Here is an 18821-nt window from a genome sequence, read left to right on the forward strand (position 1 = left end):
TGAAGTCCACTTATCTGAACGAAATTTTAATTGATGCCCGATTAACTGAACTTTTGCTTATCGAATTCATTTATCTGAACGTGAACTTCTATTATGTGAATGAAAAATAATACATAATTGGTGAGCTCTTATTATATGAACTCCATCAATTATATAACTTGTTTATCCCTCGATAAGTTCAAGTAAACGAAGTTCTATTGTAAACATTTCATTGTTCTTAGGAATTGATATTCATATGATTATGAGAAGGGAGACAAAAATGAGAAAACATACCTGAATATAATGTATACCGAGTACCACTCGCAAGTAAATGGTAGATAAGTAAAAGGAAGTAAAAAATGAAACGTAAATATTTATTTTGTTTTTTCTTATTATTTACATAATAGAAACACGAAGGCAACACGTTTAAATATTTTAGATAATTTCTTCCTTTTTATATTTGCTGTTCATCCCTCACATTCTAATATAAAGAGAAAAATTATATAATAGTAATTATATTTTATCATTGTAAGTACAATAGGATGATTTACATTGACAAAATTGTTACGGTACGTATTTCCGTCGCTTATGAATCCGTTATAAATCGTTTATGTATTCTATTAAATATATTCCATGTGAATTTTAAATTGCTACAACGTTGACATCAATTAATTTTTCTTACTAATAAGTTCCATAGGACAAGATTACTATCATCATTTTAATACCAATTAATTGAATGGAAAAATCTGGTTGTGGCAGAACACAATGAGAGTTTTGGATAAGCTTATGATTATCAGTTCAGTGTAGATAATATTATTTTTTGTGTTCATAAACTACCACATATCAAATAAACATATGTATAGTTTACTACTTCATTGATTGATTATGGAAAAATTCCGACTGGTTAAAAACCAATCCTGTTTTAAAAAATCTGTGTGGTATACTAGTAATTTTGACTTTAAACTTCTATCTAATCTCGTTTTTATTGGAAGATATCGCACATTTTATAACATACAACTCCAAAGTATGTGATCATTTATTTTTAATAGCGTATACTTCATGTTATTTAATTATAAAATTATGGCATAAATGTAAGGTTCTTATACCTTCATCTTCTAGTTTTTATGAGTCAGATAAGGAAGATTTTCTTAAACTGATAGGAAAATTTTTGATATTAAACGACTTTCCAACGGTAATGATAATAGATGATTTAAGTTTACAATTGGTCGACTGCGCGAGAAGACTAATTACTAATAACACATTACTAATTTGTCATTACTTTATGCTATAGTTTGATAAAATTAATATTCCGTTACTCCGAAAGCGGTCAAAATGTCTAAATTCATAATATGTACGTATGTATATATCACCGGTAATATTTTTACATAGAAATGGATACAGGGTGTCCTAGTTCTTTACAAGACTATACAAGCAAATATAAGAAACAATGTTGTATAGATGTAGGCTCTTATATACTTTGTTAAAAAGTTTTAACAAAAATACGAAATAACAACGGACTGATTTCTTGTTCGATATCACGTACGAATAAAATGTATAATATCGATTGACGTTATAATTCCATTTCAAAATGTAATCCGTTATTGCGAATACGAAGACTAGCATCTACGGAAAATAGAATCTATTGCATTACTAATTGTTTGTTCATTCTCTTAACTGTTGCAAATACGATAAGAATCATTTGCATTAACTGCCGACGCGTATTAATTTGTGCTTGGTAAACTTTTTCTTTTACGGTTAACCGCAAGTAAAAATTTGTTAAAGTGATATCTGGTGAACTTGGGAACCAGGGAATTGATCTTCCTCGACCTATCCATCGTTGAGGGTAACGCATTACCGCACTGATTTGATCAAATCAACGACCTCGGCAAGTAAACATCAAAGTCTGTGTAAATATATCAAATAGATATTTGCAACATACTGAGTCGACGAAACAGCAGTCTATCATTTCGTGTCGTTGTTATAACTTTTTAATATATGAATAAATTTAATCTACAATAAAGCATTTCAAAGCCTATATTTATATAACATTTTTTTTCTTAATTTTACTTCTGGAATATGATGGGAATATTTTGTGAAAAAATCTGGTATATCCTGTATATAACTGGCAAAACACATTTTCGTCGCTTATAATTCGCCGCTTATAAAAAGACAAAATTTTCTCATAATCTGAAAAAACACTCGACTTCATGTCAAAAGAGTTATAAAAATTGTAACAGTGCCGGTTAAATTTTTAAATAAAAAGTAATATACACATACTTATTTTGATGTGTATAACGTCAGATATTCTGTAATAAGTAACAACGTGTCACAGAGTTATCGTCTGTTGGATTGACTATCGTTGTAGGGTCAAAGTGCATACTAGATCGTTCAGATTTTACTCAATACATGTTTGTTTGACATATATAAGAAAGAAGAGTGCTACCCAAATTGCTTCATTAAAAGCAGTCCGTTGAACAACGTAATCAGTTTCAGTTTTAATTAGTGTTACAGTAGAATAAAGTATTTTTCGTGTAGTGAGTTACGTCTTTGTAATGTGATGAAATAAATATCGTTGTTTGTCAATAACTATTAAGATATTGCCCAAACAGCATCAAGTTATTTGGAAATAAATTAGAAAACTCAATTACAATTTACCATATTAGAAAGTTCTACAAGGAATCTCTATACAGGATTAACATCCTTGGTACGAAAAAATTATTAGAAAATATGATAAACATTCTATTTTGTATAGTAATGTGCAACTAGAAATATTTCTAATAATCAGTAGACGTAGTAAAGTTAACTTATTAGAAACTTAAAATTGCGAAACAGAATGCGTACAATATGCGAAAATACTATAACATTTATAAAACATCGAACGTGAAGTATTCGTCATAATATAATATGACTTACAATGAATACTGCCCGAAACCATATCATTCAAAAATAGATGCATGCACGGCAATGAGACACGCGTATAATTCATAATATACTCACGCTATCGCAAAATAACACTATTTTTAATCAAATGTGAAAAACGGGGATTCCATTTCAGTTTATATTCTAAATTTAACTTTTGTCGATTCAATTTATCTTGCTTGATTATGATTTAGCTAGCAATTATCTATAAACGATAACCTGAAAATAATTTCTGTTTGTAAAAATATAAAATCACATAAAATCAATATAAAATCGTGTAAAATATAATATCATATACGTGGTATATTATTGCACTTACTTATTCAGTATTTTAATTCATTGCGACAATAGTAATCGAATGTGTTGACATTCGATAAGTCACAGAGAAATCAAACAAATGTGATTTTAAAAATTAGACATTAGACGTCATTACAATTGAGATATTTTAATAAATGATGCAAATAATCTAATGAATAGTAATAGTAATAATAGTAACGATCAGTGGTGGATTTAACCCTTTGGAAGCTTGAAGCTAATCATTTTGGGGCTCCTGAGCTAAACTGAATTTATAAAAGTTTAACCTGGCTAAATCTTTAAAACTAAATAATAATAAATAAAACCAATAAAAAATTATGACTTACATTTCAAGATTCTTTAGTTAATCTGTCAGAGTTAATATTAGTTAATATATAGCTATAAGTTAATATTCCCTTAGACGGTGAATATTGGGGCCCGGTGTGTCGCCACAGCGGTTCCCGGGTACCCCTCGGTCGCAATTGGGACGGTCATCGTGGAGGTTTTAGTCGGTTGGAGTCCGACACTACCACGTCGCTTTTCCCCTTAGAAGCGGCGGGCGTCCGTGCGGATTTCCTCCGAAAAAAAAAAAAAAAGAAAAAAAAAAAGACGGTGAATATTAACATCATGTGCAGTAATTAAAATCCGCACGATGTCATGGCCAGTCTAAAGCTGCCTTTAAAATTCCCATGGTAAACGAGTCTCGTTGGAGGATTTAATTACTTTTCACGCATCCTAGAAAACGTAAGGATGTTCTAGAACAGTATAGAATGGGTCCGTCGAGTACTCGATAGGCGTCTCGAGTATTCGGACGACTGTACGTACTGATTCAACAAACATCGTTTTAGCCAAGCTAACACTTTTATCTCAGTCTTCTCACACCAACAAATGTATTTTATCTAATTCTAATATTTGTTTATTATTCTTTTTGATAGACATATTGTTTCGGGGCCCGACGCTTTTAGTCTCATTAACGTAATGGTAAATCCGTCCCTGTTAACGATACACTATTTTACAGATTTACCCGCACACCCCTATTTTCCCTTTTCTAAACTTTGATGATATATTTATTTTGCTGGTATTAGAAACGAACATAAGATAGTTAATTTTTTAATTTAAGACAAGTTTTGCCTATATGAATGGTAATATGAATTGCGAAATACATATCTGAAATAGGACGTTATATAACGAACAATACATTTACTATTTATTAAATACTTCACCTAGCTTTAATCAATTACGTGTAAAATTTAACTAACTGTAAGGTATATTAAGATTTAGTTTAAGAGGGCATGAGTACTTCGATAATTATTGTCCTTTAACCCTATCCTATTATCCTCTAATTTAAATCCATTTTTTAACATATCACTAAATTCGCAAAAACAACTATGTACATACAGTATTTACACACACGCAGTTTCATTTATGCGATCTTTCTTGGAAATTATTTCATTCACTTACCAATATTTTGAAACATTAAAAAATTTGTTTTGCAATGCATTACTATATCACTTTGTATTATAATCTTAACATTTGATTAATGTGTTTTTAAATAAAACTCGCAATTCAACGTTACTAGCTTCTTTTAGATATTTTCAGAATACAGAGTTTAAGATACGATTGTAAATGGGATTTTAAAAAATAACTTGATAAATTTAACGGGAGCAGGATAAATTAAAACGTTCATAACGAAATAAATAACACGTTTTAATAAGATCCCTTATATTTTTTATTTAGATTTATATCCTGAAGTACGATTAAGCAACTGTTATAGTTATTACTTGATGTTAAGTAATGTTACTTATTTACTTACAATTTTTATTTAATTATCTTACGTACCGTACAGATCAATAAAAGAAGAAGAAGAAAGCAATGCGGAAATTAGAAAGTTCGATACCGGGTTTCGAAAATTTTCCTGGAAGAGATGTTAAATTTCAGACGGCATACTCTTTTCTCGAAGCAAGAAGACAAATAGACGGTGCAGAAGGTTTATGGAGAATTCAAAATAATTTATATGATTTAGAAGGTTTTGCAAAATTTCACCCAGGAGGAGCAGAATGGATTCGTCTGACCAAGGGTACTGATATTACCGAACTTTTCGAGGTAATTCGTTTTCGTGTAGTACAATAATTAGTACAATATTTTCTTCTTCTGGTTATATATTCTTGTTATAAATCACATAATTTAGTTCAATGTACAGGTTATTTTAAACGGTATTTTAAATAGATGTAATTTGTATTTTTCAGTCGCATCATCTAACTGATAAAGCTGTGAAACTGCTTCCAAAATACCTGGTAAGAGAGGCAGTTTCACCACGAAAGCTGCCATTAACGTTTGAACCGAATGGTTTCTTTTCTACTTTCAAAAAGCGTGCATTAGAAGCCCTAAAAGACGTGGATTTTCATCGACCATCAGCAAAAACAAATTTAATCGCTGATTTTTGTGTCACTACTACCATTTTACTAAGCCTCGCAGTAGCTTATACGCAATCTTATTTAATCACCGTGCTTGCTGGTTGGTCAAATATTATTATTAATTACGTCTTTAGTCTTTAACTACTACTATATGACAAATATAATTTGCACGATATTTTTTTTTTTTTTATTTTGGATGCAAAATGCTATAATTGAAATATATATTTATGATTTCAGGAATTTTTCTCGGGTGGACCACGGTCGTTGGTCATAATTATTTTCATATGAGGAATAGTTTTCGAATGTACTACTTTGATTTAGGCACATTGTCGTCGAAGGATTGGCGAATAACACATGCAATGAGTCACCACATCTACCCTAATACCCTTTGGGACTTTGAAATATACTCACTTGAGCCTTATCTGTTTTGGTTACCAGACCCTAAAAAATCATTACTGAAAGGTATCATTAGTCAACTGATGAGTCCTATCATTTGGGCTTTAGCTTTTTACGCACAAGCAATCAAAAGGTTTGTTATTATCTTTTTTATATCAGGATTAAATATTTATAAAAATCCAATGACGCATATTACGTACAGATAATATTTCTTAATATTAAATTGTTTATTCCGCAGCTAAATATTTCATAAATACATGCAATATATCACATAGTATTTATTATTCGAAACTCTCTTGCTAGTAGCTGCTAGCGGCTTGAAGATGACTTTTCGTTATTTTTACAATCAGTACCCAATTTAATTATTGTCAACAGCAAAAATCTCTTCCTTGGTTATCTTTCTCACTGCTTTCCTTCTTATTACCCTCCTCCATGACCTTTCTCATTACCTTCAGCTCGTTTCCACATCTAAATCTTCCAATTAGACATCTTCATCAACGCATCAACACTCTCTCCTTCTGCTGTATGATTTTCTGCACATTTATTCCATCTCGAACATACTCCTTCTTTGGTACACCGTTCATATCTTCCAACTCACTTCATTTATTTTTAACTGTCTTCTCACTACTTTTCTTTCCCATTTCTCTGTTACTCCAATTATTATTTCTGTAATAAGTCTTTCCTTCTTCCATTTCCTTTTCGTAAGCTGGTAATGCCATATAAAGCCTTTAGATAGTCCGTATGTGATCTTCTCCCATTTATTTTCATCTATTCACGTTCCTATTAAATCCACGTCGTTTTGCCTTTCTATATACTCGCAGAAATTCTTTTCTTTCCTAATAATCCTGATGTATTCCAAAACATTATACTTCCCTCTTCTTTCTTCTCCTGTATCTCTCTCTGCATTGCTTGTTGTTCCGCGATATCTTCTTAAAAATGTCCTTTCTCACTTCTTCCTCCTCCCTCTCTTGTCATCTTACTACACTTTCCATCAACTCTTAACTTCTGGTAACTCTTTGACCACCTTCCCATTACACCTTCCGTCTTTGCTATCTGCACCAATTCACCTTGTATTTCTGTTTTTTCAGAAAGTCGGATTATGGTATTATAAATGAAATATTGTTACGTTAAATACAAAAAGTCAATATTAATAAATACGTATTCGTTTCAGGTATTACTCTGTGTTCTTCGAATATAGAAAATTCGAATTTCGAGATGCTGTACCTTTCTTTTTGCCCATATTGATGTCCTTTCTCGCGCCAAGTATTTTTTTGGCTGTGAAACTTTGGTTATTAATTATATTAACAGGCAGTTTTCTATTTTGTATGATCGGTTTCAATGCAGCTCATCATCATCCCGATATCTTTCATGATGGCGACATATACAGGTTCGTTTGTATACGTATCGGTAATATGTGCTATATACATTCTATTATTTTTATCGATCTTCTTATATTATATATTCTTATATATTTTATATTTTACTCGTACTATATATAAGTTCCGTAAGTTGTATTTGAAATTACTCGTCAAGATTAAATTCTTAGAGATTTTTAAAGAGAGATAGGAGGTATACATGAATTCAATGCAACTTATAGATCTTGAAAAGTTATCAACACAATAATTCTATTTATATGTATGTATATGTATGCATATTTATCGTTAATAGGTTCATTCAAAATTATAGTTTCTAATCAAAAGAAATGTGAACGTATAAAAAAAAATATTCTCAATTGAAACAGTTAATGACAGAGACGAATAATATTTTCTAGAAACGATTTCGACTGGGGTTTGCTAGAATTGGATGCCGTAAGAGAGCGAATAGTGATCGATGACTCTGACTTTCTGGTGTTGACTAACTTCGGATTACACGCTCTTCATCATCTTTTGCCAACAGTGGATCACTGTTATTTGCCACTTTGTGAAAAAGCTTTTCAACAAACTTGCGAGGAATTTGGAGTTAGTACTAAGAAGTTTACCCAATGGGAGCTTGTAAAGGGACAATTTAAACAAATCCTACGTAAAGAACGGAAGAAGAATATTAGATAAAATAACGGATAGGCTATGATTAAAGCTACGATTAAAAATAATTTGTTTCTTTGGAAGGTCGGCGTCTACTTAAGTTAAGAAATAAGCTCTAATCACGTATATTATTAGCAATCAGTGAATTCGTATAACAAATAAGTGATTTTGAAAATACATTTTTGATAGAACACAAGCAATGCATAAAGAAATTAAGTTTAATTCGAGTCGTCTTGCGCTATGTTGCTCTCGTAATTTTAAATAATTTCTATATACATATATCTTGCTACAACTTAATTTTAACGTTGAAATTGTTTCGTAACTCCTACCTTTTCATCCTTTCAAATATAACACGACGAAGCTTTCTACATTTTAAATCTTATATATACGATCAGTCGCGAAGGTCTACATACACCTATCGAATATATTTTGCATATCTGGCTAACCAAAGAAATTGAAAATGCACTTTCTCACAATATCATTTATACCTACATAGCGATAGAATTGTCATTGATGTTTTCCTAAAAGGAATTAAAAACTCAAAACATCTGACTAACAAAAATCTTAGGATAGAGTTGCGTCAGAAATGACAGAACTTTACACTTTTTCGACGTCAAGGAATTATTGATGTTCACGTAGGTGCCCCAGAAAATATTATTATAATTATTAAGCATGTTATTTTTATGATTTCATGTAGGTATAACAGGTGCATGTAATTTTCGTAACACATTGTATTTTATACACTTTTACTTTTTTCCTCCTACTAAAGCTGAAAGTGAATAAGTTGTGTTACATTCTAGCAACGTGTGTGCCAAATTAATGTGCCAAAAAGATTCGTAGTGTTTCATTCACTCGCGAAGAGACGCGATCGCGAGGAGGCACGTCAACGGGAATCGTAAATTCCCGTTACGATTAGACAATCGACGCCGCGAAATGATCGATCCCTTATTTCGGTTAGGATAATAGAGGTAGTTGAATTGAATATGACACTGATATAACAAATTATAAGTTATAGTTTATTCCAACAACTTTGTAATGAATATAGTTACACTGGTGAGTATGTATAAGTTAAGTAGGTGACTGATCTAAAGGTGGAAACCCGGTCAAAGGTGATGACCGTTCGAAAGATGGAAAATCAGTGTCGTTCGGTGACGATACTGTGGCGGAGGAAAGCTAAGGATGGGTGTGTCTCGCGCACGGAACCATCGGATTTGTTGATGACAATTTTGGCTAGGAAAGTGAGGGCAATATACATTGCTTCTGATTGGATAATAGATGGCTGGTGGACTAGGAAGGGTCTTAGCCGCCCTCGAGAGAAAATCGCTAACGATAAAGAACGGAAGATACTGAACGTGGGAGAAATCAACTCTCCCGTATCTTCCCGTAGTAGACAATAAACTATTCAGTGAAAGAATATTTGGTCGGTCTGAAGGACCTTAAATAGAAAATGCCTGGGATTTATGGAACGTACTTGAGACTACTGAAGGTACGCGGTAAGGATGTGTAAGACATCTGGTTGCTATCCTGCCCGCGACGTGTGGCCCGGTCTAGGCAGAGAGTCGGCCAACGTAACACGTAGAGCTAATGCTTTACTACGATATTTTATACGCATACAGGGGGTGTATGTGGACTTTTATGAAGAATACAAAGGAAATGAAAGAAAAATTACAGATAGGTATATATGTACTTGAAAGCGAATGAAAATCAACGGTATAAAATGAAAGAAAGTTGTTAGTATTTTCTGCAACGCAGACCATATGGCAAGAAACGAATTATAAGGTGATGATTAAAAGATTCTAAAAATTCTAAAAATTATAAACGGTTAGAAGGGTAGAGTATACGAAATGACAAATATTGCGATTGGTTCTTAATTTTATTTATTGCTTATTTATTTTAATAAATACATACTTCGGCTCTCTTTATAAATTACAATTAACTTTATAGGATAGGATTATCATTTCGATGACGTATATAATAATGCGCGCTGACGTTCAAATCCGTGACTAGCGTTATATTTTTATTCATTGTTTATTTTTTTATAACATGTAATCTTGTTCTTCTTTTTATCGTTCCGTTTCTGTAATGTGTATATCGTATCTATTTATCGATTCGTCCGCTTGATACGCGCGTATGCCAGTATTGCACATACTTTTCTTTTCTGCCACGTGTTCATAATACAACGTTTAAAATTTCGAGCTGGCTCTCGTTTTTTATTTCAACCGCTCGCTCGCACCTTTCCTTTCTCTCGTTTTCTCTCTTACTCTTCCACTTTCACTCTTTCACTCTCTCTTTCCTCGACCGTCAGCGCGAGTGGTGAAGGTTAATCTCTCCTCCACGTCTGTTGTATTGCCGATTTCTTTTGCCAATTAACGATCAAATATACTAGAATTAGATATAGAATATCGAAAGAAAAATTTCCAATCTTTTGTAATCTTCCCTTTTCTATTTTTATCTCGAAGCTGGCAAGATGAGACCAAGCACGGACATTCTCGTGTCAACACGAAAGTAGTAAAGATCTGAAGATACTTTCTTTACTTTTAGTATGAAGGTGTATGTGCGTAGGTATGAAGACGATAGGATGAGTTATTTGAGTGAGATGACACGATGAAAGTTCGCCGGTTGCGATCAATTCATACGTTAAGCTGTTACGATCGTGTTTGTAACAAGTATATCGTTGTCGTATAGATTTTTACAGTTCACCATCGGGCTGCAGGTCGAAGCGTGGCGGGAATGCGGAACCATCCAATTGGGGTTTGAACGCAGGTCGGTGTGGCTGAAAAATTCCAAAAGAAGTATTATTATTTTCATTCGATACTTGTGTGATCGCTGTTAATCATAGATCAGCGAATTTGTTCGAAAGCATGTTTATTTCTGTTCTCGCGATCAACAACAAAATTCTCACGCGATACGTTTCTGGTCGAGATGCTTTCGAACAACACAAGTTGTTTCCGGGAAAGTGTTTTTCGGCTTTTAGCGATGGGATCAAGTTCGAAGTTTTTATTTTTATTTGGCGTATCTTTGGTATAACAGTAACAAAACCGGATACGTTTTAAACGATATGAAATTTTCCGAATTGCAGACTCATGATTTATATCTTTTATTCAAAGGTAGAGAATAATTTGTTTCTTGTTAATTTGATATTATATCGTTTCTAACGCTACGACATCGCAATACCAGTTTATAAGTTTATACCATAAGTCTTTAATTCCATCCTAATCCCATCCTTCACCAGGATCTAGTATCGCTGTATGCATTCAAAAAAAAAAAAACATTTTTTGGAGATAAATATTTAGACACGTTCTTTGTGTCCTTCTCATTCATTCTGCGTGTTTATCGCACATCATTGGTGTTGGCAATTGAAAGACAACAATGGGATATGAATCGAGGGTCGTAATACCTCTCTTAGACAGTTGGAATGATTTTGTCTGCTTAGTTTCGTGAAAAGAATCACAAAGTGGATGATACATCGACTAATTGCAGGATCTGATCTAAGTATCTAACAATAATTATGTAGAAAATCAGAATTAACAACGAAAAACGATCGATGAAGTTATGTCTTTACATCGCGTCGCGTCTTTCCTCCGTTTAATGTCTAACGAAAAATATACGTAAACAAATCTATTCACATGTAACTAACCAGTCACTAACCAAGCAACGATTCGTCTATATTCTATATTACAACAGAGGGATCGGTACAGTGATCCGTTCGTGAACTATCGTGAATTTGTTTGGGATAGGTAATACACAACGTTAATCAATGACTAGGAGCAAGCTTCATACTCGTAAGGTATGCCCCCGTCAAGTGTTATCAGCTTTTCACACAGGTTCAAGAAAATAAGACATTGACGATCGGCGGATTGGGGATTCGGAACAATTCTGTCTATGTATAATTGCTTTCTTGCGATTATTGTGCTTTTCCATGTGTCGACACACACACGTGCTTATGACACGTGCACAAACTTACATGGACCGGCGCGGTACTCTTTACTCCATTGCGGAGGGCGCCTTACGGGCCTTCTGTTGGGGCTATACAGGGACATACAGATTTACAATTAGAGATAATTGCCGCAATCTCTACTTTTCTTTGTACGCAATAGTTATTCTCTTTTCTTTCTACGCAACTTTTTCTTCTCGTTTTATAGGAAATTTCGTTCTCGATCGCCAACTTGGAAATCCTGTGCCATTTACTATAGCGTATTGATTTTTATAAAATCGAGATTTTCACATATCCTGCGGAATATACACGTAGCTCGATACATTTTAACAAGAGATTGCTACACGAGCTACGGAACAGAGATCCTACTGCTATTCTACGAAAATTTCTCTTTTCTTCATCTACGTCGCTGATAACGTAAATCTCCATTTTTCATTCTAATCTATTTTCATAGCACACGTATCATGGAATTTCTCGGAAAATTTTTAATCGAATATTTCTTCAAATATTATATAATCAAATTATATTAAACCTTATATTATTACAAAAGAAATTAATCGTCAAATCAAAAAATGTAAAAAGAAAAAAGGAAGAAAAGTATCATTTTTAAATACGATACGAAAAGAAAATGTAGGAAATTGAACGAAGAGAATAAAAGAACTGGTAATAATTGAATATTTGCTTACCGCTGGGCTCAGTCCACGCGCAGCACTTCCTCCGCGTCCTTTAGTACGGAACTTGGTAATTGCCTGTTCAGCCAGGTCCGCCCTTTCCTCTGCCTCCTCGAGCTCTTGTTGCGCTTTGCGGAATTTCGCGAGATTCAAAGCAGCGATTTCTTCAGCTTCCTCGATCTGCCTCTTGTAGGTCTTGATTTTCTGTTGAAGCTTATCGACAAGGTCTTGCATGCGCTCATGGTTCTTGCGGTCCTCATCGGCCTAAACATTTATAGATTTAGAATAAGCTATCGCTGAAAATCTCGGTAACGCAATTATTATTACTATACATTATATTATATACGATATATATATATCGTACGAACTCGTACCTGGAAGCTGAGTTCCTTGATGCGACGTTCGGACTTGCGAAGGTTCTTCTGAGCGTCAGCGTGTCTCCTCTGTTCTCCATCGAGTTCGTTCTCCAATTCACGAACACGTTGTTCGAGTTTTTGAATTGCCTTCTTACCACCTTTCAGGGCATTTGCTTCAGCTTCGTCGAGACGCACCTGGAGTTCCTTGATCTGAGTTTCGAGCGCTTTGCGAAGCTTCTCTTGCGTTTGAGCATGATCTTGTTCGGCTCGAAGTTCATCGGCTAATCTAGCGGCATCAACCATGGCTTTCTTTGCTTTCTCCTCAGAGTTCTTTGCTTCGTTCAACAATTCGTCCAAGTCAGACTGAAAACAAAATAAATACGAGTCTCATTCGGATTTGTCGTCTTTTTCGAATATTTCGTTGGAGCTTTTATGAAATAAATGTAAATGTGAAAAATTAGAATCGATTAGAAGGATAAGAATGCTCACGTGAAGGGTTTGCAGCTCAGCTTCGAGTTTTCTCTTGGCAGCAGAGATGGAAGCGTTCTGAGCACCCAGTTCGTTGAGTTGCTCGTGGCAGTCGGCCAATTCTTGTTCAGCCTGGCGACGTCCGCGGTCCGCTTGTTCGAGAAGAGTACGGCTTTCTTCAAGTTCATTCTGAAGCGCGTTCGCCCGGCGTTCCGAAATTCCAAGAAGTTCTCTCGCTTCGTCGCGAGCTCGTTGTTCTTCCTCGAGCGCGGTCTGGACATCCTTCAGCTGCTGTTGGTATCTCTTGATGTTCTTTTGAGCTTCGGCATTTGCTTTGTTCGCATGATCCAGGGCGATCTCCAATTCGTTGATATCTGCTTCCAGTTTCTTCTTCATGCGCAAAGCCTCGGCCTTGCCCTGAAAAGTTTCGTCAAATATATATATATATATATCATGTTTGTCTCGAGGAAGCTTCACAACATATTACGAGACTTTACTCCTATCGTTTTTATAAATCACTTAATAACCGTTTCAAAGAGATTTTTTACGAACCTTAGCTTCAGCTTCGAGCGATGCTTGCATAGAATCGAGAGCACGTTGGTGATTCTTTCTGGTATTTTCGAATTCCTCTTCCTTCTCCTGGATACGTCGGTCGATTTCTTGTCTGACTTGACTCAGTTCAAGTTGACTGCGCAATACTTTGTTCTCTTCTTGTTCCAAAGCAGCCTCAGCTTCTTCCAGAGCAGCTTGAAGTTCATCCTTTTCAGCCTCCAGGCGCTTCCTGGCTTTTTCGATCTCGTGAATATTGCGTCCACCTTCGCCAATTTGATCCAAGAGGTCTTTTACTTCGTCGGCGAGATTCTTGTTCTCGCGACGCACTGCTTCCAACTGTTCCTGACCTTCTTCGTACGCACCTATACGGATATATTAATATTATAGAAAAAATGTGTAAGCAAAAATCCTTAAGAAATTTTAAAATGGAAAAAGTAGACGAGTACCTCTGAGCCTGAACAATTCTGTGCTGTAATTGCGGCATTCCTTCTGACTGGCATCGAGTTCGGCGGCGAGATCATCCACTTTGAGTTTCCATTCGCCAATAATCTTATCGAAGGCCTTCTGTTTCTTTTCGGCGGCGTTGGCGATCGCGGTTGCGCGGTCGACTTCGATCTGTAAGTCCTCCACTTCCGTCGACAATCTCTGTTTCGTCTTCTCGAGGGCGATAACCTTTTGATTGAGAGATTCGATGGTTTCCTCCGCTTCGGCCAACCGTGCCTGCAGCTTTCTCTTAGCTTCCTCGAGTTCTTCCGCTCTCGCAACGCCCTCGGATTCGTATTTCGTGCGCCATAATTGTGCCTCGGCGTTTGCCTTGCTAAGTTGCCTCTGAAGATCCGCTTTACCTTCGGCTTCCTCTTCCACTTGTTCACGAATGTTATCCAAATCGTGTTCCAAGTTACGGAATTTGCCAAGGAGAGTAGCGCGTTCTCTCGATTCTTCGTCAGCCAATCGTTTCGTGTCTTCGAGCTGCGTTGTCAGTGAAATCTTAATCTTCGAAAGCTGACTAACTTGCGATTCGGCTTCCTCTAATTGTCGTAGCAGATCACTGTTTTCGATCGACAGTTTCTTCTTCGCAGCATCGAAGTCATTCAGAGTACGGTTCACTTCCTCCAGTTTTCCTTGGGTTTCGTTTAATTGGTGTTGCAATTGTTTCACGATCTTTTCTTGGGCAGCCTGTCACCAATTTCGATAGATGTATCAGACAAATTGTTTTATTATTTTCAAGTGAATTCACTTTTGGGACAATTTACACTAATCCGACTTAATCGATCCGAACATTGCAACAGTCACAGAATTATTCGCATGATCGAGAATCTAACGAAAAATTTTTAGTTTTATTTTCAGTAAAAAGAAATATGGTCTAACAGTTATCAGTTACTTTGTCTTCTGATTCTGTGTCACGAAATTATCGATATACTTTTCATTGATTCGACTGTTTTGCGTGTAAATAATTTTCTAATACGCGGTACATGTATACATATACGCTAGAACAATGTCGTGTAATATGTAGCGACAAATTAAACAATTGTCCAAAAGTGAAGAAAAGAAGCTTGGAAGAGGGAGGTACACACGAGGAGCAAGCTTTGCAAGCTGGACATACTTTCGACCACGACGACGTAAGGTACACGTAAACACATTCACCATGGTAATCGCAAACGTCGCACGTTCGCCGTTTCCGTTTCTCGAACTGTTTCGAGCTGCCTAACAAAGCTGTTAGTTGCGTTAGTTTGTTGCTGGATCCTAGAGATTTCTCGACGAACGATTCTTACCTTCTCGTTGCTTAGTTGATCTACAGACGCGCGCATGTCGTTTAATTCGCTGAAGTATTGAACCTTGTCCTTTTCAACTCTAATTTTCATGAAAACAGACACGCGAAATTGATAATTAGTATTTAGGACATGACCAGGAAGAATTGGAATCACTACGACGAACGGTGTAATCGTAACATTACAAAACGTATACGGTTCGAAAGATACTCCATTAGCGACAACATTCTAAAAATCAAATATAAGGTTAAAGGAGAACACAACCACTGGAGAAATAAACAAATAGTGAAACATTTTTCTTCAAACTCATTCGGGAACGACTAGACGATAATTTCGATATCGTGTGGTAAGTTTGAACATGGATTAAAAATATCCAATAACGTGACAATGGTAACGGTGAGAAATGTAATTCTGAAAACAAAGGTGGACAAATCGTATGGACATTCTCTTTGTTTCTTAAATGTGTACCTTTTCCCTTGAAACCTGATCCGTCGCGGCACGGGAATTGTTCAGCTCGGCATGGATATCATGACGACCCTTTTCAGCTCTATCGAAAATATTTCATTATACCCCCGATTCTTGATTTAAATCATTTTACCTTTTCAAATTTCTTTATCTTTAATCGAAAGTTAACTTTTTCGATAAAAGTGCAAGTTTTATCGGTGAAAATTTGCAGAATTGATAAGATTTCTTTTCGAAACGATTCTATCGATTAAATTGATATTCCTATCTTACCTGGCCTTGAGTTTGTTAAGCGTATCAATTTGTTCTCCCATTTCGGCAACGGCATCGTTGTGCTTTTTGCGTAAACTTGCAAGAGTGGCTTCGTGTTGAATGTTAGCTTCCTCGAGATCTCTGCGCAGCTTGCTAAGTTCGGCTTCTCTCTTCTTGTTGAGTTCAATTTGAGCAGAGGTGGCACCTCCAGCTTCCTCGAGACGTTCACCAAGTTCCTCGAGTTCTCGTGCCAAGTCACTGCGCTGTTTCTCAGCTTTCACGCGAGAACCACGCTCAGCTTCGATCTGTACGGGAGATGCAGACAAATTTATAGTATCGATAATTTTTAAGCAAGTAAAGTAATTTTATCAGCAACATATATGTTTTTTTCAGGCTAACCTCTTCTTCCAGTTCTTCGATACGGGCTTGTAATTCCTTAATTTGTTTCTGTAATTTGCCTACTAACGACTGTTCGTCTTCAAGTTTAGCGGTCAAAGACGATAATTCCTTGTCCTTACGTTGAATGGTTTGTTCGAGTTCCTTCTTATTTCTCTCGAGATCAGCAACGGCTTCCTGTGTAAGTTTTAAGTCACCTTCCACCTTTCGTTTAGCTTTCTCTACGTCGGCTCTGTAATGTTAAGCATTTATAAATATATCTATAAATATAAATATAAATATAAATATATATATATATATATATATATATATATATATATATATGTATATGTATTTACATAGCATACGAGCCTGCTTGAGTTGCTAATATTATGATTATTATATACATATACATATACTTAGTGTAGTATAGTTTAGTACAGTTTAGTACATCGTACTAACCGTGATTTCTTTTCACGTTCGAGGGAATCTTCGAGTTCGTCAAGAGTGTGCTCGAGTTTGACTTTGACTTTGTTCAAGTGATTGACTTTATCCTCGGCAGCTTGAAGCTCTTCGGCAGTTTTCTGATTAACTTCACCTTGATTCTTTTTCTCTTTGTTCAATTTATTGATCAGTTCGTCTTGATGAGCGATCTCGTCGTTCAAATTGCGGATTTGGTGGTCCTTCGTCGCCTTATCTTGCTCTGATTTCTGTAGGTTAAGCTCGAGGTCCTCGATGTCTTTCTTTAGACCTGCCACTTCTTGTTCGAGTTTCTTCTTATTTTGGAAGAGATTGTTCCTGGCATCTTCTTCTTCTTTGAATCTGTCATTCAGATCCTGTAATACAAGAATATTTTTATCTTTACCAATGCCTTATGCACTCTATATGCACTCCATATGCACTCTATTTCGCTTTATATCGTTCAATTAGTTTCTTTTTATTCCGAACTGCATGCGTTAATTATTTTATCGAAGTAGTTGTAAATTAACAATATTTATTTTAAATCAATCTCTGCTCTAAAGATAACTCTTCTTTGTTTACGTAGAGTAAATCGAGATTAACATATTATAAATATAGTATCGTACAATATGATTTGATTTAATTTCAATTGCATTTTGCAAATTATATTTAATAGTAGGCTATGAGATTAAATTAGGGTTCATATCGCACGATAGTTAATCGTAATATCGCGTTCAATTAATTTTATGTGCTTAGGACTAATTATTATATTGTATTTGTTTTTAATATTAATGTTATAATGAAAAAATATCGGTAAATCAAATTCGAAATAGACAAGAAAGTCCACGTGGGAACTCGACAGATTGTTGCAAACTGGCCGATTAAAAATGAGCAAATAGAAAGTAATTCGATGTAATATTTCAATTTCAGAAGAAGGAAATGTGAATGACGACTACGAAGAAATATTACGGTACCACAAAGCAAAAAATTTTTTCCAAATAATTTTATTTAATATTTACGTAAACGAACGAAAGTCAACGTTTTATCCAAGTTAATTATTAATTTATCTATTTTTTTTTCTTTATCTTTTTTCTATTTCTGATATCGTTTCTTAACTCTGAGTAGTTAATAATTATCAGCACTCGAGGAAATATTTATAATCAGCATACAATAATCTTTTACGTCTTTTATACATTTTCATAAATATATAGATAATAGTATTTATGTCATTTATAATACTTATTCCCGTTTGATAATATTTAAAATATGAGTATCGGTAGTTTCTTGATTAAAACACAAGTGTCAAAGGGTAGGTAGGACTGCTTAAGAGCCTACGATACCAACGACAGAAGAGCAAAGCAAATACAATAAAAGATATACGATATATTTTAAAGAGAAAGGGAAATTAAGTTCATTAATTATTTTTACATCGTAGAAGTATTTGAAAGTCAGAAAATTCCTGAAACGACGATAGACGATGAAGTACTTGCGCGATGACGT

The 18821-nt window shown here is 34.9% G+C and overlaps 2 protein-coding genes across 27 annotated transcripts in view; one reads left to right on the forward strand and one right to left on the reverse strand.

The window, feature by feature from the left end:
* The first annotated feature begins 2485 nt into the window (after nt 1–2485).
* On the forward strand, nt 2486–8320 carry LOC132905950 (cytochrome b5-related protein). Its single transcript, XM_060957721.1, has 6 exons — nt 2486–2683; nt 5039–5295; nt 5439–5706; nt 5844–6135; nt 7174–7389; nt 7774–8320. Exons 2-6 carry the CDS (start codon nt 5065–5067, stop codon nt 8048–8050), a joined length of 1284 nt encoding a protein of 427 aa, XP_060813704.1. The 5' UTR covers nt 2486–2683; nt 5039–5064; the 3' UTR covers nt 8051–8320.
* Nucleotides 8321–9883: 1563 nt separating this feature from the next.
* LOC132906180 (myosin heavy chain, muscle) overlaps nt 9884–18821 on the reverse strand; it is a 41010-nt gene continuing 32072 nt past the window's right edge. For 18 of the 26 annotated variants that reach the window (XM_060958109.1, XM_060958106.1, XM_060958123.1 and 15 more), the window contains exons 17-26: nt 17325–17698; nt 16887–17115; nt 16509–16792; nt 15777–15855; nt 14451–15180; nt 14005–14366; nt 13474–13869; nt 13003–13347; nt 12644–12892; nt 9884–10796 (exon numbers count right to left, since the gene is read on the reverse strand). In XM_060958109.1, the coding sequence (XP_060814092.1) occupies nt 10713–10796; nt 12644–12892; nt 13003–13347; nt 13474–13869; nt 14005–14366; nt 14451–15180; nt 15777–15855; nt 16509–16792; nt 16887–17115; nt 17325–17698 (3132 nt within the window). In that variant the 3' untranslated portion in view covers nt 9884–10712. Of the gene's footprint in view, nt 10797–11987; nt 12050–12643; nt 12893–13002; nt 13348–13473; nt 13870–14004; nt 14367–14450; nt 15181–15776; nt 15856–16241; nt 16321–16508; nt 16793–16886; nt 17116–17324; nt 17699–18821 lie in introns of all 26 variants that reach the window. The other 8 variants (XM_060958110.1, XM_060958130.1, XM_060958111.1 and 5 more) reach the window with 2 other exon arrangements.

This window comes from Bombus pascuorum, chromosome 4 (genome assembly GCF_905332965.1).
Source record: "Bombus pascuorum chromosome 4, iyBomPasc1.1, whole genome shotgun sequence".
Taxonomy (NCBI): Eukaryota; Metazoa; Arthropoda; class Insecta; order Hymenoptera; family Apidae; genus Bombus; species Bombus pascuorum.